The following is a 26,075-nucleotide window of genomic DNA, read 5'->3' on the forward strand; positions in this document are numbered from 1 at the left end:
CTGTGCTCTTATGTTGCAATTTCTTTTTCAGAGAATCCAACTGCAAAACAAGGTTGCATCACTGTTCAGTAGGAGCTCTGCTAAAATACTGCTAGAGAAGAAATACCCGGTTGTTGGCCGGAAATGAGATGCAGACTATATGTTGATTGCATTTCTCTCCAGGCCCACAAGTAGTCAATAATTAGGCATACCCAAATGGCATTCTTTTTTTCCTTCCAAAATGTCTAGCTTTAAATAAGAGTCCTCATTGCAAACTTAGTAAATAGGAAAGAGTGAATCATTATTTATGGTTAATCATTTTACCAACTGTGACTACATTTTGCATCCATTTTTTTCCCTTTTTTCTTGAAATGGAGAATCTATTCTGTCACTCTCAAGGGGAAAAAATATATATTGGTTTTTTTCAGCACATTAAGAATCACAGGCACCATAAACAGAAATTGTTAATAGATATAGCACATGAGTTACTTCTTTAGACTATAGAACTAAGGAGGATAATCCACAACCTTGAGATAGCATCTGAGGAGAAATCTGAGTTATTTTAGGGTCTCTTAACAGTGGAATAATTCCAAAAAATTAACAGTAGTCTCCCCTCCCCCGCCGCCCATCCATGGTTTTGCTTTCATTGGATTTAGTTACCCACAGCCTCTGTCCAAAAATATATGAAATGGAAATTCCAGAAACAAATAATTCATAAGTTTTAAATGACATGTCATTTTGAGTAGCACACCCTCTCGCTCTGTCCTACATGGTTCATGAGCCATCCCTTTGTCCAGCATCTCACACACTAGACTCCACTTGTTAGTCACTTAGTAGCGTGAAGTCTTTTATTTTATTTTATTTTTTACTTACTTACTTATTTTTTTGCAGCCCTGGGGTTTGAACTCAAGGCCTCACACTTTACCACTTGAGCACTCCACCAGCCCATTAGTAGCAGTCTTAGTGATTAGGTCTGCTTTTGTGGTATGACATTGCTTGTGTTCAAGGAACTCTTATTTTTCTCAGTGATGGTCCCAAAGTATGAAATTAATGATGCTGGCAATTTTTTATAGTATTTTGTTCTATTTTATTATTGTTGTTAATCTCTTGCAGTGCCCAATTTATAAATTAGACATTATCAGAGGTGGATAATTATAGGAAAAAGCAGAGTATATATTGGTTTCAGACATCCAGTAGGGGTCTGGGAACATATCCCAAGAACAAGGGGGCAGTACTGTATATTTATTGAATGTCCACTGTCTGTCTGCCAAATTCCAGATATGCAAGGTTTAAAAAGATTTCCGATTGGATAACCTGGTATGTTGGGATGACTTCACTTGCAGATGGCAGGAAGTCCATTTCAGAATGCTTTAAATAATACAAGGGATTTATTGGGTCAGTGACTAAGAACCTTAACACAAGACAGGCTTCAGGCATGGTTTGATTAGGCTACAGCTCACTCCACTGTTCTCACTCTTCTCTGCCACGTGCAAAGCTGATAATTACCACTTGAAAACCTGTGCCCAAGTTACAGGATCAGCACACCACCAGATGACAGGACTGTAGTGGAGACTGTGTCCTCTTGGTAGGAAAAGGTGGTTGTAGGACCAAGCCTCACCTTTGCATCTCCCATGTCCATAGTGGAAGAGCTTCATTCCCAGCTCCCAGACAGAATCCCCAGACTTTATTATTATTGGACCAAGTCTTTACCAGTCACTAGCGGCCAGGGGAGGAATGCCATGTACTAACTGACATGAGCCAATCAGTTCTTGAGCCAGTCACTGTGGTAAGGAAGGCAGGATTAAGTGGTTGATTTAGGCCTGTCAGATCCCATTTCTATAGCTTGAGGTGGGGATTTGTCCCACCAAGTCACACAGCTGCTGCATAGCAGAGAACAGGCAGGCTAGATGTTGAAGTATCATTCATCTGTGGGCTGAACCTGCTGCTAATGAGGCCGGAGTTTTGCCTGTTTTGTGTCATTCTTCATTCTTGGCTTGGTTTGGACATCTTTTTATCATTCACCGTTCATCCTAAACAGATAAGTCTAAACGTACTCACAGTCTGCTCTGAGCTGTACCTCTGCATACAAAAGGATCCTATAAGGCTCTTACACTCAGGAGTATATCATCTTCACAGTGAGGGAACACTTCAAATCTAATAATACTCCATATTGTTGACTGACTAAATAGTATTAAATAAAACATAGCTCTTAGGCAGTGGAGAGAAGACTGCCACCATGCTTTCTGGCTAACTCTGGCATTTCAGTTGCCCCAAACTTCACACTTCAGTGTTCTTCCTAAAGTTAATATTTAATTTGCTCTAAAAAGCATTTTGAAGTAGCCAAAGCCTCTGATCTAGTTGAAATAGAGAGATCCCTGTTGCCTAGATGAAAATCTGATGTGACATATCTTTGCTGATCACAATGTAAATGCTCCATGCCAACTTCATCTCTCAAAATAAACTTTTCACAGTGTCTTAACCTGCCTTCCTCCTAAAAGCAGAGCCTATGATAAGGGCTTATGTGCAGGCTGTTGTGAAACAAAGACTGAGAGAGAAATTCAGTGCAGGTGTTTGTTCTCCTTATTGTGTGTTGGGCTCCCTGTGTGCTCACCTTATGCACTCCGCATCCACCTTTTACTCCAGCTGTTGCTGGAGCACCTCGCCCTGGCTGTACCCTATACCATATATTTTTTGCTATTTTCTTGGTACTGCTCTGGTGCCTGAGTGTGGCAGGCACATGCACACAGTAAAGGGAATGCATGTGCCAAGTCACGGAGGAGCTGGGAAAAGACCAGAAAACGTCTCCGTATCTCTTTAATCTTCCCCATGTAGCTGAGTGGCTCTTCTTAACACAAGTCTTTAAGGAGGTAAAATTAATAAACACATTACCAACTGAATTGCTGTAGAGCCCTGCAGGACTCTCATCAACAAAGAGGCGAGCTGGCCAGTGGAAGAAGCACTGGCTTCGTCAGAAGAGAAGGCTACATGGGGAGAGCCGTCATCTTTGCATCTGCAGTTGGCAGGTCCTCTCTTTCCCCAGCAGGGGCCCCTCAATGGGGGGGAGGTGTTAATTCTTACTTTCCCTGGCTGTCCTTATGACAGCTTTGTCCCAAATAAAATGACAGTTTTGACTTTTGAGTTTAAATGATTCCATATAGAACCAAAGAGAAAGAGATTCTCCCTTTTGCCCCCTCTCCAAAAATTCCACTAAAGAAAACCTCACTTAAACCTCTGTCTCCACATTAAATTTCTGTTTCAGGTGAATCAAATACAGTGTCAACTTGCAAACCACCGTGTGATGATCTCCTTGACTTATGCTAATTACTGCCTGTCAGTACATTTGCTGGGAACACAGATATGTCTGGCACTGACCTTACTATCACTCATCTTGAGTGGGGTCCTTGCTGGGCTCAATTAAAAAATTTCATGTTGACCAGACAGGTTATTGGGACAATTATCTGCCTAATTCATCCTGGAAACATGTATCTCAGCTCACCCTAAAAAACAAAGTCTTTAAAACAATTATCTTACTAAGTGTGGATTTAGTTGGGATTGCCTCAGACCATGGTGCCGCTAGCTCAGTAGTTCTCAACCAGGGATGATTTGGGTCTCCTGGGGACACTTGGGAATTTCTGGAGACATTAGTGACTGTCACAACTGAGGGTGGGGGACAGGAGAGGTGCTACTGACATCTAGTGGGAAGAGGTCAAGATGCAGCTCAATACCCCACAGTGCACAGGACATCACCCCCCACTCCATCCCACACCCCCATACCCCATACCCCATATTTGGTTCCAAAATGAGACTGGGGCTGAAGCTGTGACACCCTGCTCTAGTGATTGAGAATTTGTGCAGTATGAAATAAGGGCACTTATTTTGGAAATTCAGACTAAAAAGAGAGAAAATATGTAATATTAAAGGATATTTTCAGTGCTGGGTGCCAGTGGCTCACGCCTGTAATCTTAACTACTCAGGAAGCAGAGATTAGCAGGATCATTTTTCCAGGCCAGCCCAAGCAAAAAGTTCAAGAGATCCACTCTCAAGGGAAAAAGCTGGGTGTAGCAGTGTGTACTTGTCATCAGAACAACAGCAGGAAGCATAAATAGGATCACAGTCCAGGCTGGCTCGGGCAAAAAGTGAGACCCCCATCTCCAAAATAACCAGAGCAAAAAGGGCTGGAGGCGTGGCTCAAGCAGTAGAGCTCCTGCCTGGCAAGCACAAAGTCCTGAGTTCAAATCCTAGTACTGCAGAGAGAGAGAAAGAGAAACCCACCATTTTCATTCTGTTTAGGATATGACCTTCAACTTTCCCCCAAATGAATATAGATATTTATAAGATCACAATTAGATGCCAGCTTGCATTCTTGTTTCCACTTAAAAATATGTCACATTCATAGTCTTTACATCATTTCAATAAGAATTTTCATTGTTTTAATGTAATAAAATCTATAAGCCATTTCCTCTGTGTTTGTTCCCTTTGTTTTTGTTTTTTTTTAAGTAGCTTGGATAAAAGCCAGCGCTCCAGTCTGAAATCTGCCTTTGGAGACCTGGCCATGGCTTATTCTCAAATGATTTTTTGTATGATTTTACAAAAACTATTTTCAAGAAATGAGTACTTTCAAAACACTATAAGAAATTGTTCTGATGGAAATATTTTCATATAAGAAACAGTTACTACTTTGAAGAAACACTATTTACATTCTTTTTAAAGAAAAGAACTTTGTCTTTCCCCTCTAAACATGGTGGCGCAACACTGTGGACTAGCTTCATGAGAGATTCACAGTGTGAAACCTGGCTCCCTCAGGGTCACACCTTGTAGCCTCAGTGTAGCATCTAATCTGAGCTACTGAAGCCCACCCAGCACCACCAGGAGAAGAGAACAACCTTGCTTCATGACTCAGGATAGAAAAGGGAGAAGGGATAATGCTTGTGAGGACCACAGTAAGTCATCACCACGTTTGCATGCATGTGCAGACGTTGTGTGTGTGTGTGTGTGTAACTGAGGTTTGAACTCAGGACCTTGTGCTTGGCAGGCAGGCACCATATCACTGGGGCCACCCCTTTTTGCTTTAGTTATTTTTGGGGTAGAGTGTCATGTTTTTGTCAGAAATGTTGAACATTTCTTCATATATTTGTTAGTCATTTGAATTTCTTCTGAGAATTGTCTTCATTTGCCTATATATTAATTGAAGTATTTGTTCTTTTGCTATTAGTTTTTGTGGAACCTGGACTTAAAATGATGATGATGATGATGATGATAATGGGACACAAATGTGAAAGGAGGACCATCTGGGGGGAACCAGCGGGAAGAGGGGGAAAGAAAGAATACTGAGGTGAGAAGAGCATCGAAATACGCTCCATGTGAATGTTAGAAGACAGCATAATGAAACCCACCAAACACTGTTTGAAAAGGGAGAAGTCAGGGAAGAATGGGAATATAAAGAGTGGGTGAGCTTGTTCAAAGTACACCATACACATGAATGGAATTACCATAATGAAACCTCATCATATTATTAATGTACTAATTTAAAAAATAATAAAACTTTCAAAAATAAAAGGGTCAGGCAATAACAAGGAAAACCCAGTTCTGTGGCATAAGCTCAGATAGGTGTCCATGTCTATATCCAGGTCCACTTCACTGGATCGAAGTATTTGGGGCTGGCCATGTGGCCAATTAGGCCCGGGCACACTTGCAGGGTTCAGCTCTTGTTCACGGTTTCCTACCTGTCAGTTCTAAACTGTTTAGCCTGTTGTTCAAGGGGTTCCTTCCATCCATTGCCCCACTTCTGCAGCCTTTTTTTTCCAAAATCTGCCCCTCACCTGGTCCCTCCTGTCCCTGGTCAGTATTTGCCAGGTGTGCTTGAGCATAGAGACCACAGTTGTCTTGCTCAAGGAGTGGGTGGCTCCGAGGTACTTTTTTTTTTTTTTTTCTGGCTTCTTTTTAAACTCTGTAGACAGTGATGATACAGTCTCTTTAATCTCTGGTAACTCCTGGGAGGTAACACAATTTCCATAATATTGCTACCTGTGTCCTCATATTCACTTATTCCACACACAGTCGTTGTCTGCTCTGGACTGAGATGGGGACACAGCAGTGAGCAAAACTTCTTCCCCTCCTGGAGCTTATCTCTACTTGAAGTGAGGGGTGGACACTCTTGCTTTCAGAACTGGGGCTGAATTTGTGTATTTGATACATTGTAAGAACTTTTGTAAATGACACAGTGTACCCCCCATCCAGCACAATAATAAAAAAGAAAGAAACAATGAAACTCTTCCTGTTTACCTAATGACACTTTCTTCCTCTGCTCAGCACATCCCCAGCTCAGCCCACCAGCCACATCTGTTCCTCCATCACACCATTGCATGTGGGTGCTGTGAAATCTTCTACAGAATATTTCTGTCTGTAATGAAACCCGTATATTTTAGTTTTAAAAATTATAGCCCTGAAACTTGAATTTCCTCTTCACTCTACTTGAGATGACCAGCTCTGCTCATAAATGTGAGGAAATGGCAGAAGGCATAAAATATTTTACTGTATTTCATTCTACATAAAAATAGAATGCCCCACCATTCACTGTGTGAATAAAATGCAACTCCAAATCATATGAATGAATTGTCCCCTTTTAACACTTCTTGGGCATACTGTCCCCATTTTCTGATCAAAATTTTGGCAAAGACCGTAAGAAAAATTAACAGGTTAATTCAGTGACAATAGTTATTTACAGAGAAAAACAGACAGGAAGATTCCCTTCTCTGCAAGCATTTAGCATTTCAATAAGTGAATAAAAGCATAGACAAAAATATTGTGTATATATCAGAGGCAGTTTATTCTCAACATTACTTTTCTAGGTTATTCACTTAACTCACCCTCTGAGATTTATAGTTCAACCGTACCAGTTCAGAGTAGCAAGAAAAAGGCCATTTATCTAATCCGGTTCCTTGGGAAGAAACACTTAGGCGATACTAAGAATCTTCAATTATCTAATTTTATAAAAGGATGATTTATATTCTGTAGTCAGGAACGTGTGATACTGATTATTTCTAATCCCTCAGAAGAGTTCTGACATTATGCTTTGGTGCCATATAGCATGAAATCATCATGTATATTTCACCAAAAGAAGTAACAAGAATAATGGCTTTGCCGTCTGCACTCACGTTATACTAACACAGTGCAACATGGTTCTGCCCCGGGGCAGAGGAGTAGGGATTTTTCTCTCCTTCAAAAGAATGAAAAATTATCATCACTCTATCCAGAACCATTATAGATTTCAGAGACTTTGGCATGAAAGATTCAGAAAGTTTATTTTAGAATTCAATATTTTAAAAGCCTGCTTTAAAACTATTACAGTGATTAGTGGCTCTCTTGCTTGGACCAGTTTGGGATTTAAAAAGCCCTATGCCATGGTTGATATTATTTGTTGTTTCAACAGAATATAATTTGCATCAACCACAGAAACTCTGCAGAAGGCATGCCATGCATTGTTTTAAAATGTCCCCCAAAGAGGAACACACCCCAGGAGTTCTCTTTCCAGGCACACTCTTCACTGGTGACCATTTGGATATGTGGCTTCTGCTGGGATTTTGTCCTTCCAACATGTGTTATCTTATCCACGTGGAATGTGTGCCATTCTCTGCTGCCTGTTCAGGGAGCAGGGGGCCCTGGTCTCCCTGGTTCCAAGATCACCCAGGGTCAGCCCAGCTGAGGCCACCCCCATGCTGAGCCAACCAGCTAGAGGATCACAACTTCACTAGTCATTATAGCAGTGGGAAAAGCGTAAGGAGAATGAAGGCAGTGAGAACTTCTGGAGGTGTGCTTTGCGTGTTGGAACTGCAGGATCAGACTTCTCTCTGATGTCCTGTTTATGTAGGGAGGCAGTTGAGAGAGAGGAGGGAGCCCTGGTTTTAGACTTTCATCATTGCTGGTTTGACTTCCATCATTGCTGCTCACTGGCAGTTGATCATGAGAAAATTTCCCTGGCTCCTTCGGGCTCAGTGTCTCTGTCTATAAAATGGGCCCGTGTTGGCATTGGTGCAAAGATTCAGTGAGCCAGGGAAAGAAGAGGTGGTGCTATACAAGATGTCAGTCTTTGTTGCCAAAATGTTTTTCTGATTGCTTATTTGTTTATCCCATAGATAGATAGGTAATATTTTTGTATGTGTTCTTTTTTAATTACCATTTTTATTAGCATGTAATAGTTGAACAGGGTTTTCTTTGTGACATTTCCATACATGCTTACAATATAACTTGGTCAGGTTCTCCCCCACCATTACTCTCCCTCATCCTCCTCCCCTACCTAAAATGATTTCAACAGGTTTCATTTGTTCTACTTTCATATAAGTACATAAAATGCATCAGCCCACATTCACCTTGCTTCCTCCATTCGCCCTCCCCCTCCCTCCAGTATCCTCTCCCTAACAAGACCTGTTTTACAATCCTGTCTTTCATTTTTCAAGTGTATATTCATTGTTCAAAAGGGTTTCACCATGGTATTTCACCCACAGGTGAATATATTGCACTCTAATCAGATTAACCCCCTTTATTACTCTCCCTTACCCTTCCCCCCACCCTTATTATTCAGTAGCTTTCAGTGCATTTCATTATGCCCTCTTCCTATGCGGTTGCGTTGTAGTTCAATATTGTTCACTCTCTGCCATTCTCTTTTCTTCTCCCACCTCTCTCTAGTACCATCAAGCAGTCCCACTATTGCAAGTGGGACTTGCAATATATTGCAAAAGAGAGAGAGACAGAGAGAGAGCACAAATATATATGATCATGTTTTTATTTGTGTATGCATTTGTCTTTTGGATCTGTCTTCACATATGAGATAAAACATGTGATCTTTGTTTTTCTGAGCCTGGCTTACTTCACTTAACATCGTGATGTCTAGTTACATTCATTCACCTGCAAACGGTATAATTTTATTCTTAATGGCTGAATACTACTCCATTGTGTCTATATACCACATTTTATTAATCCATTCATCAGTTGTAGGGTGTCTGGACTGTTTCCATAGTTTGGCTATTGTGACTAGTGCTGTAATAAATATGGGTGTGCAAGTGTCTCTATTGTATCCTGACTTACATTCTATATATATATATACATATATATATATATATATATGTATATATATATATATATATATATAAAAGTATATATATATATAAAAGTATATATATATATATATATATATATATAGTATATTCTGTGATATAGTGTATCACAGAAAGATATTTGCAAGAAAATAGAATAATAATTATTCCTCCTTTCCGTGTACAACCTGGACATTTGACTTCATCCCTTTAAATAGGTTGACCGTATTATTTCAGTGGGTTTTAATAAATACCCTTGTTTCCTCCCACCTTAGGTACCATTAGCATAGGGAAAAAAAGCACAGGCGTCAACCTCAACCTTCAAGTAGATAAAAACAGGTTTCTCTCATGTTCTTGCTGCAGAGGTACTGAGAATAATGTGTAAATAACTTTAATTTTCCAGGGAAACGGATCAAGACTCAGATGGCCATGTCAGCTTCAGAGATTTTGAATATGCCATGAACCATGGACAGACAAAATGAAGCCCAACCATTGTGAACGTCTTTGGCAACTGTGAGGATAACAATAGGTTTAACGTATTTGTAGGTCAAACAGACGTCCTCTGTAACAATATGATGCTACATACTTCCAATTAAACTGTCAACCATAGTTTTTGGATACTGATAATATCCTTGGTCTCAGACTCCTAGAGATGGTGGGTAGTGGGAGTCTCTTTTCATGTGGCTACTGGTCCTGCACCCAGTGGTCCCCTCCTCTCTACTTTTGTCAACTCCCCCCAACACCCTCCCACACTGCAGGTTAGAGAGCTCCACTCACTCACCTCATTTGCTGGTCCTCACCGCCTGCCCAAGTCCCTGGTTCTCATCAGGTCTGAAGGTCTGGGGAAGGGCAGCTTCTTCCTGCCAGGGGTGCCAATATCCTTCATTTGTTCAACTTTGGTTGAAAAATAACAGCATCTTACACAGACTTCATACTTACTGTGTTCCAGGCAATGAGTCAGGTGTTGGAAAAACAAATCCCTAAGACTTCTCTAAGATAATGTACCCAAAGTCCAAATCATCATCACACAGAATTGGGCTGACACAAGGCGGCCCTGCCTACCTTATGCAGAGAAAACCAGAGTGCAGCAGGCATCCTAGAAGACAGAAAATAGGTTTGTAGCTGGGATGGCTCGGGCCTGGAATTCCTGATGCAGACCAAGCCCTGTGCTGCCCAGCTGCTTTGGACTGTACACTCTGGTTCTGGGTGGTTCTGCCCTGTACCCAGAGCCTCGGGCATCTATCATAGGTTCAACGTCTCCATGCCCCAAAGTCCCCCTGCGCCCCAGTGGCTGCTGTACTGGAGCAAAAGTATGTGATACTGGACATATGGTATTTATTTAAAGAAACTCCAAAGTGCTGGCATCAATACTAGTACTTTGTCAGTGTTCAGAATTAGAACATTAACATTTGTAAAACAGTATTTAATATAATTCATACTTTAGAATATTAAATGTTTAAAGGTCAAGTAAAATGTAAATTCATAAAACAATCATTAAACAAGTTTCAACCTCATGCAGATTATTAGCAGATAGCCTTAATAAAGTTTTAAACTGACAAATCAGAGGAGCCTAAGGAGATGGGACAACTCAGTGTAATTTGGTATCCTGGGTAGGCCTGGAGTAGAAAAAGAACATTAGGTAGAAACAAATCCAGTATGGACCTGAGCTACTGATAATGTGCCAATATTGGTTCATTAATTATGGCACATAGGCCATAATGTTAAGAATAGGGGGACTGGATGAGGAGCTTATGGGAACATTCAGTACTATTGCCACAATTTTCTATAAATCTAAAATTATTCCCTAATTAAAACTCTGTTTAAAAAAATAAAGCTTTATTCAAAAATTAATAAACTAACCTTTACCTCAAATGAGGAAACACTGAAAATCATTATGCAGTACAAATGAAACATTTCAAAAATTAAGTGGTTTAGTGGTACCATTGACTAGTGTGAGTATTCTTGTCCAGATGTTCCAGTTGATAAAAAACCCAGAAATGACTTTGGATAGAGGGTTTTTCAGCAAGTACTTCTATCATAAATTGGATAATTGAGTCATTGATCCTGATCCCAAAACATAAATGGTACAGATTTAAAATTTTTTAAGTATCAAAAATTTTAAATAGGGCTGGCAAAGAGGCTGAAGTGGTAGAGCTCCTGCCCTGCAAGCACAAGGCCCTAAATTCTAAACCCCAGTATTGCCAAAAATTTAAATACACTAATAAAGTGCCATTATTTCAATAATTGCCAGAATTCCAAAACCTTGTATTGTAGTTACTATTTGGACCTCATTTCTCCTGGGAAATATAATGAGGGAAGGGGGGCTTGGTTCCTACAGTAGATATAGGAGATAAGTGGCAAGGTTAGGAGCAGTTAACTCCCTTGACCCTGTGTAGGCATGACTCTTTTATTTCAATGATAGAAAACTTACCCAACCTATTTTAGAATGCAAGAGAGTTTTCTAGAAAACAATGGGCTAGCTTATGGAACCTAACAGAGGGAAGACTGGGGTGCCATTAGGTTTCCAGAACCAATAACACCTGCACCTATAGACTCTGTCTTCCTCCCTTAGTCACTGATAGCCTCATGCCATCCTAAAAAAAAAAAAGGCTCTGGTTGACCTCTTGGACCCATCAAACTCTAGTTTACCCATGAAATATGGGCATGGCTACTGGAGATTCACCCAGATGGGCCCAGAGGAAGTTGTTAAGATTAGGGCTGCCATTCCATCTTCTTTTTAGAAGAAGAAAATATGGCTGGGACCTTGTCTGGGAGGAAGAGCACATCTAGGATTTGCTGCTTAGGAGAATTGAGCCTTTCAGAGCAAAGAAACAAAAAAAGAGGGGAAATGAGACACTGCTCATGTCCCTTTCTTCTCCTTCTCTCTTGCCCTAGATGCAATCCATAGCCTCATCCTGTGAGCTCCTTCCCCACATCTCACTTCCCAGAACCTAGTCTCGTCCCCAATCTGAGCAGTGTGAACTTGTTGCTCTGACCTCACTTGGATGGCCCAAGGGCGAGCATCTGTCCATGCTGATCAACTCAGTCCATGGAGGACATTAAGAGTGTGAGGGAGTTACACAGAGACTGGTTGCTCCTCTCCATGGCTGGCTGAACAAGGGCTATGACTCAGGAGCGAGTAGCAGACATGTCTTCTACCACATGGACTGGAAACCCGAGGCAGCTGATTTGTACTAAGGGCAGAGAAAAAATAGACCCTAAGAGGGAGCAAGAAAGGAGACAGAAGCGTGTGGTGCATGGTTTCTGGTTAAAGCTTGTGCACAAGGCCCAGTCATAACCCTTTGGGTCCTGTGAGGTCACCTTGTATGCTTCCAATAAATCTCTCTGCTCATGCCAGCTGGAGTTGCTTTCTGTTATTTGAAACCGAGAGAACCCTCACAGCCAAGGACAGAGTCCTAGGTGACTTTACCATTTACTAGAGCAGTAGAGAAGAGACTAAGAAGCACAGTTGAAGATGGAAGAGGAAGAGCAGCCATTTCTCTCCCCTGCCTCCAACCCCTAACTATGACCTACCTCCTGTCCTCCCTGCTTCAGCAGCTTGCAAAGAAGTCACCAGGGAGCTGCTAATGACCAAACCCACCAGCCCTCTCAGACCTCATCACTGTCCCTTCTGGGTCTGCCCTAACAGCTGTGCCTTTGGAACCCTCTTTTAGCCTCCATGACATGGGTGTCATGGTATTTCTGTGTCCCTTTTTCATGTTTCCTGTCCTACAGCCACCCTGTAAGTGGTAGTATCTTCAAGGTCCTGTAACAGGGTGAACTTCTTGATCAACACATTCCCCAAGGGTGATTTCACCCACTGCCAAGACTCGAGCTATTGCTTTGATTGATATGACTCTACAAAAAAAGTTGTCTTTGATCTTGACCTCTGCTCAACTCCAGGCCTGCGTTTTCATTTGCTCATTGGATATTTCTATCTCAGTGCAAACTCACTGCACTAAAATCAGACTCATTGCTCCCTAGTTTTCACAATTGGCTTTCTTATCTGTGTTTTCTATTTCTGTTAATGGCAACCTCCCCAGCCACCCTCACCCCAAGCTGTCATCCAAGCCAGCTGCCTCAGTCTTTGCACATCTCCCACAGCTCTGACATCCAGCTACTCGTTGAGTCCTTTTGAGCTTGTCCCTGTAAAACACTCATGATATTCTTATCCATCCCATCCTGATCTCTCTGCCCATGTCCTTATTTCTCATCCAATCCTTCCATACAGTCATTTGTTGTTCCTTTTATTCACGTAAAGATGAGTAAAAGATGTGCAAGCAAGGAAGAAGCAGACCTTGCTGTCAAGAAATTCTCATCTAGCATGTCAGCGATCTTCCCAAAGCACAGATGAAATTACTTATCTCTGCTCAAAAGCTCTCAGCAGCCACCTTTTCTATTGGATAATATCTAAATCTGTAACCTCCCATCCAAAGCCCTCTGTAATGGGGTATCAATTTATATTTTCAGTTTCATGGTTCACAATTACCTGCCATACCACCCCACAAAAAAGGGAGACACACAGGCATACAGTCCCTTCACTAAAAATAACAAAATAATCTTGGAATTAATATCCGATGAGAGAGTAGGAAAATGCAACCATAAAAATTTACTTTTAAAACATGTTGGACTACCTTCGTCCTAATGAGCACTTTTTCTTCCCAGTTATCTTCTTAGGAAGGGGGGTGGTTCTAATTATGCTAGGCATTTTGTTTATTTTTTTTCTTGAAAGTATTAAAGATAGGTAATTAGCTGTTTTATATATATATATAAAGGAAATAGTCTCAGAGGGCTTGACTCAAGCCAGGTGATGGGGACACACAGTATCAAGGTGGTGATCCAAACCTGTCAGCCTAATGACAGCAGACCTTTCCAGCTCATCCATGACATTGGTCCACATTTTATAGTTACATTTTGTTTTTAATCTAAATTAGTTCACCCAGACTCACTGGCCAACCCTCTACCACATGGTAGGCATTAATAAGTTCCCATCTTATGCATCACCAAAAATTAGCCAAAATTACATTAGATTAATTCAACCCAACTTCAAAAGACAAAGATTAAAATGTGCTGGTGGCTGTAAAGGACTATTTTCAAAGCGAGAGTTCTAGAAATACTCCAAACAACAAATGCATCTTTGAATAGCTGTTCATTCTCACTGGGCGACACTCACTTAGGGGTATAAATTCTAAACAATGCACTCCACCAGTCACTTGACTTGAAGTTCACTTTACTCTTACATACTTGCAATTTAGGATTAATAAAAACAAATCGTTACTTTCCTTTCTCTTGTTATTTTAGAGAAATTTGTTTGGAACTGCAGAATTAGGCAGTTAAAAACGATACACACACACACACACACACACATTGAAATTCAGTAGAATAGGGTAGCAACTCACAAAGTGACCTTTCTTATAAAAAAATTTAAATTATATTGGCCACATAGACTGAAAAGGAGCCTAAACAATTTAACACAAGAAAATAGAGTGCCCAATCTAAGTTTCTCTTAGGTTAACTTGATGAAATATTCAGAAATCTGAATAAGAGAGAACATTGTTCTAACTTCCAAGAAAATGCAGATTAATTTATACGAAAACATAAACTGAAATTCAAATGTATTCTCTATTTTATGCTTTACCGATCCTTGAAAAAGAAAGCACAAAGGTGAGTAAAACAGGTTGGCTAAAATATGTGACTTCAGAAAGAGCAATTCCAATAATATTAAATGTATAGGAAAAAAACTGACCAAGGGGCTAGAACTATATTACACATATTGTCATAGCAACAGTCATTGTAAGGCAGAAGTCAGGTTTGGGCATCTTTTTTATTTTGAATAAGGAAGCCGAGCTTGATTTTAAATGACTTTTCTAAGGTCAAATGTGTCAGAGATGGTGCTTGAATCAACTTCTTTACCAAGCTTTCCCTATTACTACTGGTACTGTATAACTTATGTTCATTCTTCCTTCCTTCCTTCTTTCCTTCTTTCCTTTCATCCTTCCTCTTTTCTTTGTTCCTTTCTCCTGATCACATCTGTATATAGAATTATATACATTGGGCCATTTAAGATTTAATTGACTGTCTTCTTGTCTGATACCCAAACATACATTAGCAGAATTTTCCCCCTTACTACAATGGAAACCAAAATTCCAGAACAGTTTGCATCTTTCATCACACATGGAAACTTCTTGGCCATTGTCTCTTCAGATGATTCTTTTACTGCATTTTTGAAGAGAATGCCCTTATTAGACTTCAATTGCACATATTTTGTGTCAGTGACATCGGACATGTCATTCTCTGTTCTGCTCCTCTTCATGCTCTTCCTCTTCCTCCTCCTCTTTATCGCTCTCTCTCTCTCTCTCTCTCTCTCTCTCTCTCTCTCTCTCTCTCTCTCTGTTGACTGGATAATTTCTACTCTCATTCATAGCTGAGAGAACACAAAATGGCACAGCCACTTTGGAAGAAGGTTTAGCAGTCTTGCAAAGCTAAGCATAATCCCGTCACATCCAAAGATCAAGCTTCTGGGTATTTTACCCAACTGATTTGAAAACTTATGTCCACACAAAAAACGTGCAGGTGAATGTTTGTACCAGCTTTATTCACAATTGTCAATAACTAGACCCAATCAAGATATGTCCTTCAGGAAGTGAATGGAGCCAGTGCCGGTGGCTTACACCTATAATGCTAGCTACTTGGAAGACTAGGCCAGACAAATAGTTCGCAAGACCCCATCTCCAAAATAGCAGAGCAAAATGGACTGGAGGTGTGGCTCAAGCTGTAGACCACCTGCTTTGCAAGTGTGAAGCCCTTGGATCCAAATCCCAGTCTCACTGATAAAAAAGAAGTGAGGACATTCTACAAAAAACCTGAGAAGTACTCCCCCAAACTGTCAAGGCCCAACAAAAGCAAAGAAAGCCTGACTCCGGGAAGAGGCTTAGGAGCCATGGTGAACTAAAGTTGATCTTATAGTCTAAGAGCCTGAATGAGATTCTGGAACAGAAAAAGGGCATGAGGTGAAAACATAGGAAACCTGAAGAAAGCATGGGCTTGAGTCAATATTTAGTTCATTTACTATAGCAAATGTATCATGCTAACCTAAGATGCCATGAATAAGGAAAGCTCAGTACATGTATATAGGAATTGCCTGTACTAGCTTCACAGTTTTTCTATAAATCTAAAACTGTTCTAAAGTTAGAAATTAATTTTAAAAAATTAAAAATTTACTATATAGTAGAAATTACACAGTAACAGTAAATTTACAGTAAAAGTTAAGATGTTAAAAATATGCAAAGGTAGTACCTATGTTTTCAAAATAATATTATGGGCCATGTTAGCAAAAACACCTTCATTGAACACCACTGTATGACACCTTTATTGGCCCTCTGTCTGAGTTCTCTAGCATGCCCCACTGGGGTCAGGCCTTTGGTATAGGGAAGTATGCTCACAGCCTGTTATGTGATTTAGATTGACTTCTAACAAAGAAGAGGCCTCATAGAGTTTAAAGTACCTGCTTTTGAATTGCATTTGAAGAACAATCTCAAAAAAAAACAAAACAAGAAAAAAGTCCTCAGTCTTCTATTATGTGCTTTCAATATGCATTTCAAAGAAAGAAATCCCTTAGCTTTGGACATATTGATAAAAAAAAAAAGCCCCTTATATTTCTTTTGAACTAGATAATTCTGCACAGCATTGAGAAAGCTGCAAGGAACATGTACCTACAAGGTGTGGTTCCCAGATTCGCCCTGTGGCAGGTCAGGAAAGGCCTATTCAGGCACAGATCACAGCAGAGTTACTGCCACCCACTCTCCATTGCTCTCCCTGCAGTCATGGCGGCTGGGCCTCGGCTTAGCCCTGAGTTGTAGCCTTGGAGAACCAGCATGGTCATTGTGAGATTACTCAGGGGCTAGTTTGGTTTTACAAAATTAATGTTTGATTCATGAAAGTTATTGGGCAAAAAGCCTAGGTCGTCTTTAAGTTTTTGTTTCATACACAGATCATATTATTCTATTTATAAATACAGAAAATTGTATTTATCACTCTAAGGTGGCTTTTACAATTCTTTTATATTTCCTTAGTTTTAACTGCATGTATAAAATAACATATTCAATATAGGGAACTCAAAAAAACTAAATTCTCCCAAAATTAATGAACCAATAAAGAAATGGGCAAGTGAACTAAACAGAACTTTCTCTAAAGATGAAATTCAAATGGCCAAAACACACATGAAAAAATGCTCACCATCCCTAGCAATAAAGGAAATGCAAATTAAAACCACACTGAGATTCCACCTCACCCCTGTTAGAATAGCCATCATTAGCAACACCACCAACAACAGGTGTTGGCAAGGATGAGGGGAAAAGGAACCCTCTTACACTGTTGGTGGGAATGTAGACTAGTACAACCACTCTGGAAAAAAATTTGGAGGCTTCTTAAAAAGCTAAACATTGATCTACCATTTGATCCAGCAATACCACTCTTGGGGATATACCCAAAAGACTGTGACACAGGTTACTCCAGAGGCACCTGCACACCCATGTTTATTGCAGCACTATTCACAATAGCCAAGTTATGGAAACAGCCAAGATACCCCACTACTGACGAATGAATTAAGAAAATGTGGTATTTATACACAATGGAATTTTATGCAGCCATGAAGAAGAATGACATGTTGTCATTCGCAGGTAAATGGATGGAATTGGAGAACATAATTCTGAGTGAGGTTAGCCTGGCCCAAAAGACCAAAAATCATATGTTCTCCCTCCTATGTGGACATTAGATCAAGGGCAAACACAACAAGGGGATTGGACTATGAGCACATGATAAAAGCGAGAGCACACAAGGGAGGAGTGAGGATAGGTAAGACGCCTAAAAAACTAGATAGCGTTTGTTGCCCTCAGTGCAGAGAAACTAAAGCAGATACCTTAAAAGCAACTGAGGCCAATAGGAGAAGGGGACCAGGAACTAGAGAAAAGGTTAGTTCAAGAAGAATTAGCTTAGAAGGTAACACACACACACAGGAAATTAATGTGAGTCAACTCCCTGTATAGCTATCCTTATCTCAACTAGCAAAAACCCTTGTTCCTTCCTATTATTGCTTATACTCTCTCTTCAACAAAATTAGAGATAAGGGCAAAATAGTTTCTGCCTGGTAGTGAGGGTGTAGGGGGTGGAAGGGGGAGAAATGACCCAAACATTGTATACACATATGAATAAAATAAAAAAATAACATATTCAGTTATCTTTTCTTAATTAGTCTTTCTTGGGGTTTATTGGTTTTATTAATCTCAAAACATCAACTTTTAAGCTTGTTGTTTTTCTTTGTGTTTGTTTTCTATTTCGTTATTTTGGCCCTTATTACTATTTCCTTTCTTCTTTCTTTTTTAGTTTTTTTCTAGTTTGTGAGGCTGATTTTTATTTCCAGAATTTTTCTAATGCATCCATACATAGACACACACACACACACACAGGAAACTGTTGTGTGAACTCCTTAGAAAGGGATTGAGAGACTAACATTAACATTCTGCAACAAACTGTCTTCATCCTTTGTTTTAGTCTGTTTGTGCTGCTACAACAAAGTACCTGAGACAGGTAATCTATAAAGAACAGACATTTATTTGTTATAGGTCTGAAGTCTGGAAGCCCAAGGTTAAGGGGCTGGCATCTGCTGAGGGCCTTGCTGCTGTGTTATGTCATGGCAGATAGCAAGAGGAGGAGAGAGGAGAAGGGAGAAGAAAGAGAGGAAAAGGCGAGTAGGGAGGGGAGAGAGAGAGGAAGGGAGGGAGAGAGAGACTCATTGTGAAGAACTTGTGCTCCATGGATCAGACCTTGAGAAATGGTCAATTAGCTGGTCCCTGTAGGGTCTTACAGTCCACGTTTTTATGACTCTTACGAAGATGTTGCCCAAAGTCTTACTGACTTGAATCGTGCTATGACTATGAACTCAGAGCCACACGCTTGAGCTTCCGCTCCTCAGCCTCCCCTCCCTCAGAAGCCTTCCTGCCCCACCCAAGGTCAGACATTAAAGCAACTCTACTTAAAACGCCAATCACGGAGGAAGGGGTAGGCGTGCATCATACTTAACTTTGACCTCCAAAAATGAAGTGACGTCAATGATAACCTAGTAGAGTCCCTGCTTTGAAAATCAAAGTGTGAGACAGAATGGTTTCACTTTAATTTAAAATTGATTTTTTTCAGCTCTTCCACATTTCTTTCATGATATCATGGGTGTCGCTGTTTACTATTGCTCATTTGGACCATAGCTTACTATACCAGGCTTCCATAGACATGAATTCTTAAAGCAACAACAGATTAGAAATGGTATGCTAATAAGAAAGCAACAATGCAATGTTACACAGAGTTCTTATTCCATTATTAATGAAGACCTTTTGTGTTTGGTGGGTCTGATACTTTACAAGGTGGTTGGCTGAAAAGATTAGAAAAATGTTTTTGCCTTCTCAGCAAAAAGCTTCCAAAGAAGGCTACACAATGAGAAAATATTTGCAACAGGTAACAAAAATGGCCACAAGGCATTGTGGGACAGGAGGTAATGCACTTATTTTAATCTGTGGTGCCAGAAATAGCAACACTCTCATCGCTAAGGAGAAAAACCAATCATTCCATCAGCTTCTTTAGAAATAAAAAGCAGAAAAAACAGAGTCACCTCAAATCTGAGTCCTGGGCCATGTTACCTTGCCCCCACACTGGAATTCACTAACATTGACGTTGAAATCTGGAGTTTCTTATAGGCCTTCAGTTGGTTGACACTCCTCTCAGCACTGACCATGCACTATTGCTTTCCATCTTTGGGGTAACCATAAGAAGGGGGCACGACTCGCGCTCTCAGAGCAGTAATGGGGCCATTAGTGGGAAGTGGCAGATCTGGAATTTTGAATCTGGACAGTCTGGCCCTGGGCCCATCTTCCTGCCTTCAACACTGAGAGTGGAGACCCCTGGCCATTCAGGTCTGAGTTTGAGAACACAGTAGAGGCCTCTGGCCGATCCTGAACAGCTTGGTATTTTCAATAAGGAATCGAGGGCCTGCACCTCGGAGGTCAGTGGCCTCTTAGGAAGACATGTTGGTAATGATGAATGGAACACAGGAATAGTGGTCTAGACACCCCTCCCTGCCATACCCTGACTAGTAAAGCTAACCACATTCACACAATCATGGACAAAGCCACTTTGTTCTTCATGAAGTCAATGCCACCAGAGGAATGGAGACCTGTAAACAACTGTCCCCACATACCTATGTGTGTCTCCCCTTCTGGTGGTCCTGTTACCAGTATGGCTTGGTCCAGATATTCCTTGGTTCTTGAGTTCAACACCTAAGAGTAGGACACTGCTCCCAGGTGTGACAAGGGAACCGTGAAGAGTAAGAAGACAGTGAACACTGAAATTTATTAGGAAAGCAGAATTACACCTTGAGGGGGCAGGCAGACAGTTCAGTTAAAGACTGCATACCTGCAACCTATGGAGGCTTGAAGTTTTATCCAGTTCGGTGGGGTTACTGGGTGGCATGAGGGTCCTCTCTTTGTGGACCTCCCCAAATGGTTTGGCCACTGCACAGAGGCTGCCAGCATGTGGGAAGGCTATGCCTACACATATGATCCTCTTTGCCCTTCCCAGTTTAACCTTAATATGAGGCGTGGGCTCCATGAGGATATAGAGCCATTGTCTTAACCACTGGCCCTGCATGTGGGCCATCTGGAATGTTTAGAATGGAATCTTGTAGCCCAGGCCATTCTTCATTCTTGCTCATGCCCACCTAACTGCTTATGGTAATAGTCAAGCCTGTCCTGCCCTCAGTCATTGGGGTTCTTTCTGCACCCCCATCCTCACAGAAAGCTAGGTTCCTTTGCCATAAAGGGCACTTTCAAAGAGCTCAGGCACATGTACACCACTTCAGGATGCCAGTCAGACCACATGTGGGCAAGAAGCACAGGATTTCAATTCACTCAGATCAATGGGAGGAGGAGGCCCTGTAACCCAGGTATCTATGACCCCAACAATGGGGCCTCCCTCACCTCATTGGCCTTTACCAGACACATGGAAAGTATGCAAAGAAAAATACTATTTTCACCAATCATTTGATTTAGAAAATGGGGAAAATAATATAAAGTTGACTTAACCAAAAAATATAATGTTGACTTAACCAGAAACAACATAAAGTTGACTTAGCCAGAAGTGATGTAGAGTTGACTTAGCCAATGCCCCTTTCTGTGCTGCTACAAAGTTCAATGTAGCTGGAATTTAAATACCAATGATATCTCAGTTTTAGCTTTAAAGGATTTTTTTGTTTGTCTTTTTGCAGAAGCAGTCAAGAGAGTGACTAAAAGCTGATTCATTTGCAGGGTTTTTCTTTTGGAAAAGAACATGCTGGCACGATTTTAATTGGGTTTTAGTTGTTGTTGTTTTAATTCTCACAGTGATGGCTTGGCTATGTCTTCTGGGACTGCGGAGAGAAACTGGCATCTGGTGTTTGAGGATTCTGGGGATTTGCACCATATTTATGTGTAATAACTATACAGTAAATAAACAGAATGAATAATTAAGTGAATAATGAGTTTCTTAGAAAAGAGGATTCCTCTGAAGACTTGCACAGAAACCCTCCCGCATCTTCCAGCCTCCCTCCTGCATGGCAATTCTACAGTCCTCTCCCTTTGTCATTGTCCCTGTAGAAACTAGCAAGGATATTTTCCAGGTTGAAATCAAGCATGCCATTAATCAAATGAGGACATTTCTCTCACTTGGGTATTTTCTTCCAATTGCAACAATGTTGGATTTCTATTTCTAAGAATGATCTTTCTTTTTAAACCCCAAAGACATATATTTATCTCTTTAAAGATAAAATTCCTGAGATTAAATTTCATTGAGTAGTATTTCTCTGAGTGACTAAAAACTTGAAATCCCAAGACTTTTCAGTATCTATTAAAATTATAAAAATGCATGCCTAATACCTACACCCCCCAATATAAGGTGCCCTTGCTTCTGGATGTAGCCCAGGCCTAGAGTGGGTCTTCCCAGAGGTAAAGCCAACTTGTGTGATCACTGCTTGCTCATTTGTTCATTCGAATGCTTTTATGTGTCCACTCATTCATTCAGCAAATTATTTATTGAGCATTTACTATGTGGCAGCCCTTGTACTAGGTGCTGGCTGAGGGAAACAAGACCCGCCCAACTCCTCTCCTCCCAGAACTCACATTCTTATCAGGGAGCTGGCAATCAGATAATGAAGCAGACTGCAATGGTGAAGGTTCTGTGTAGGAGAGTGTATTAGTCAGCACAGGCTGCTATAACAAAATACCACACAGTGCATGGCTCATGCAATAGAAATTTGTTTTCACATAGTCCAAGGCTAGAAGACCAAGATCAAGGTGTCAGCAGGGTTAGTTTCTTTCCAGGCCCCTCTCCTTGGCTGTCTTCACATGGCCCTTCCTCTGTGCTCACCCATGCCTACCATCTCTTTTATTAGATCCAAACTTCCTCTTCTTACAAGGATACAGTCAGCTCAGATTAGGACCCACCCCCATGACTGGTCTCATTTTAATTATCTCCCTCTTTGAGGGTCTTGTCTCCAAACACAACTGTATTCTGAGGGACTGGGGGTTAGAGCTTCAACACAGGAATTTGGGGGAATACACACTTCAGGTCATAATATAAACTCTGGACAGAGATTTTAGGGAGGATGAGCCAAGACATGGGGTGGCTCCCAGAGGAATCAGTGGGGTCTACATGTAAGGAGAAGCTAATTAAACAATGAGAAGGGAAATTCTTTCCAGGAAGAAGGCAGAGCATATGCTGAAGCCTCTAGTGAAGGGGCAGGGTACAAGGGAGAGACCAAAGGGAGGTGGGCCTGAAGCTGAGGGGTGCTGCCTTTACAAGTGGGGACCAGGCCATGGAGGACCTTGGAACCATGGCAAGGAGTTCTGTGGTTTTCACAAGAGCCATGAAGACAAGTGAAGGTTTTTAAGTGAGGGCAGAGGTGACATGACCAAATTTGCCTTTCGGAAATATCCGTGGCTGTAGGTAGCTCCTGACAGCCCACTGGTGCAGAAACATGTATCTCCTGGATTTTTGAATTTCCATACCTGGGTAAATGACGTGTTAGTCAATGGGGACCAAGAATGCCAGTGTAGGTTCATGTTTGAGCTGAGTTTTGATCAGATTGACATCAGAAGATGCTAAAATTGCCAGTTGGCCACTTTTTGCTACTCAACACAGATGCCTCTGCCACCACCCCCACGTGTGCTGCTCTGCTATGAACCTTCTTTCCTGTGTATCCTTCACTGCTCATCTACCCACCAAATCCCAGCCTAAGAGTCACCTTCCTCAGTAGTGAGGTCTTTCTAGTCCTCCCACTAGACTGAGTATTCCTTTCACAAAACCATAATACCCTGTGCTTTTCCTCCAAAGCAATTGTTAGGGCTTGAATTACAGCATTTCAACATGTCTGGTGGTTGACATTGCACTTCTCCCTCTAGTATGCAAAGGCCATGAAGTCTGTGACCACATTTGTCTAATGGGTACGGCAAACCATTGGTTCTGGAGCCAGACTCGCTGAGTTCCCTACTTCCTAGGGGTATCCTCTTGGACAAGATTTTCAATTTTGCCTAAGTTGCCTTAAATGTAAAATTTGAATTATAATAGTAATTCCTTCATAGAGGTTTATTAGTTAAGTAACATAAGTGTCCACAATAGTGCTTCCATAGGATACACATTCAATAAATGTTAGCTATTATTACTGTTTCACCACTGTGTCCTTCTAACAACTTGATGGCAGATGATCAGATGAATGGCTGGATCAATGAATGGATGGAATGAAGAATGGAAGGATAAGTAAAAGTGGCAGGAAATAAATCATAATCTTTATTGAGCTATGAGCAAGCACAGCCAAATTATAAGGAAGTCCAAATGGGAATTGTGAAAAGAGGGGATGACCCACACTTTGTGATATAGCTCAGTTCTATGACATTGAGCTCCTTTAAGATAAACTTCTCCTGTATGGTTACAAAGGCAGGGCCTTAAGAAATCTCCATTAAGACTTCATCAGTGATAAACCAAGATACTGTTTCTTAACTTCAAGCTCCAAGGAGCTTTCTTTTTTTTTTTTGGTGGTTCTGGGGTTTGAACTCAGGGCTTTGGACTTGCTAGAAGGTGCTCTACCTCTTGAGCCACACCTCCAGTCCCTTGTTTCTTGACTTCAACAAAAAACATAAAATCACCACCACCCAGCCATCTACTCCTTAACTAAACCAGACACTTTCCAACTTAAAAAAGATATAATCAAAAAACTAAGTTTAATCTGACTGAAACAGTAAATTGAGTCATCAATTTATTCATTCTGGGTTCCACTCTCAAACACTTAGGGAATTCTGACTGTGTCAGATGCTGGGATAGTTACTGTAGGGTTACAAAGTCAAATAAGGTACAGTCACTGTCCTCAAGAAGTTTAAGAGTCTCTAAAACGTTAACAATTAGACTTTATAAATATTTATGATAGATCTACCTGATCAAAATAAGGACAGCTACCCAGAGGGCAGCTGACTCATAAACACCTTTCTGATGCCCCTCCCCCTGCCTTGCTTTCAGAAGCAGAGCCAAAGCTGCTTGGTCTCAGCTGAAGAAAGGTACTTATGGCTGCCATGCTATGGATTAAAACGACTCAGGTCTGGTATCTCCTTTTTTCCTAAAGGATTTTTTTTTCTGTAATCTATTGCAAAATTCAAGGCCATTTCATTAGAAGGAAATGCACCGTATCATTATTGTAACAAGTCCTCCTATTTTTGTCCAATTTTGAAACTGACAATCTAAAGACTATTTTTAGCTCAGTCATGTGAGATTATTTGTTTCCTGATTATGAGAATTTTTTCCTTTGGACTAGTTAACATGAATTTTATGCTCACTTATGTCACATGCTCCAATTCAATTTATTTTAAAGTGGATTCTTTGGGGGAAAACTGTAAAGCTAATTTGAATTGATTCTTTAGAGATTTCATTTTAAATGAAGTGCTATAAAAATTGGCAGACAAAGTGAAAAAATGAAATTGAATTTTCTTCTTCAGCTACTCACTGGATTCAGAAATCTTGCTTTTCGACACTGCCAGGGGTTTTGATATAATGTTTTATGCAATTTTCATTACATTTATCTTAAACTCTGCTGCCTTTAGTTGGGTTGTTCAGCTGCAGAATGCTTTCCTGGTATTTCCATGTAAAAAAGCAGAGTTCTTGCTAAAGGAAGAATTTGGCACTTTGATACAAACTTTCTATCATTCACAAGAGCACCTATCTACCAAACATCTTGTATAAAGCAGGTGTTTTAATTCTGGAGTGACAATACAGCATCTGTGGACAAACTTATAGGGAGGTGGGGAGTAAAACTACATCTCTAGCTTCCCCCCACTCTGTCAAATTCATATGGCTTCTTTCATATCTGATAGATTTACTGCTTAAGGAAAGTGTGGGAATAATAAGCAAGATGCCTGGTGGCTAATTTCCTGTCCCTCACTGCCCCTGAGAGGTGCCATTGCTCCTTGGGGCAGTGGACTACAAGCTAATAAGAAACAGCCAGCATCAGTAGGGAACTGGGCCTGGGATTTGGCCATCCAACTCCACCAGGTGATTTACATCCTATTATTAACCATCTACTGGAAAACACATAGAAAACACATGTCTACAATTTCATTTGGAGATGCACTCTTTTCCTTTGATGTGGCTTTAAGAGGGAGTTTTATTTCACATTCATCTTTTGCCCTCAATTGTCTATATAGCAACTGTCTCAGTCCATTTTCTGCTGCTGTAATAGAATACTACAGGCTGAGTGAATTATAAACAATAGTACATTATTTGGCTCCCAGTGCCAGAGGCTGAGAAGTGCAAGATTGAGGGATTGCATCATAACACGATGGAAGGTATTGGGAGGGGAGGGGAGAGAGGGAGACACACGCACACACACACACACGGGGGGGGGGGGATCTTATCCTTTGATCAGAAGCTCACTCCCTGGTAACTAAC

General features: G+C 40.8%; 1 protein-coding gene across 5 annotated transcripts in view; it reads left to right on the forward strand.

The window, feature by feature from the left end:
- Window positions 1-9,677, forward strand: part of Efcab11 (EF-hand calcium binding domain 11) — a 147,027-nt gene extending 137,350 nt beyond the window's left edge. For 4 of the 5 annotated variants that reach the window (XM_074067346.1, XM_074067343.1, XM_074067347.1 and 1 more), the window contains one exon: window positions 9,472-9,677. In XM_074067346.1, the coding sequence (XP_073923447.1) occupies window positions 9,472-9,550 (79 nt within the window). In that variant the 3' untranslated portion in view covers window positions 9,551-9,677. Of the gene's footprint in view, window positions 1-5,191; window positions 5,559-9,471 lie in introns of those variants that run through there. The other variant, XM_074067345.1, reaches the window with a different exon arrangement.
- Window positions 9,678-26,075: the final 16,398 nt, after the last annotated feature.

The sequence above is a fragment of the Castor canadensis genome, chromosome 3, assembly GCF_047511655.1.
Source record: "Castor canadensis chromosome 3, mCasCan1.hap1v2, whole genome shotgun sequence".
NCBI lineage: Eukaryota > Metazoa > Chordata > Mammalia > Rodentia > Castoridae > Castor > Castor canadensis.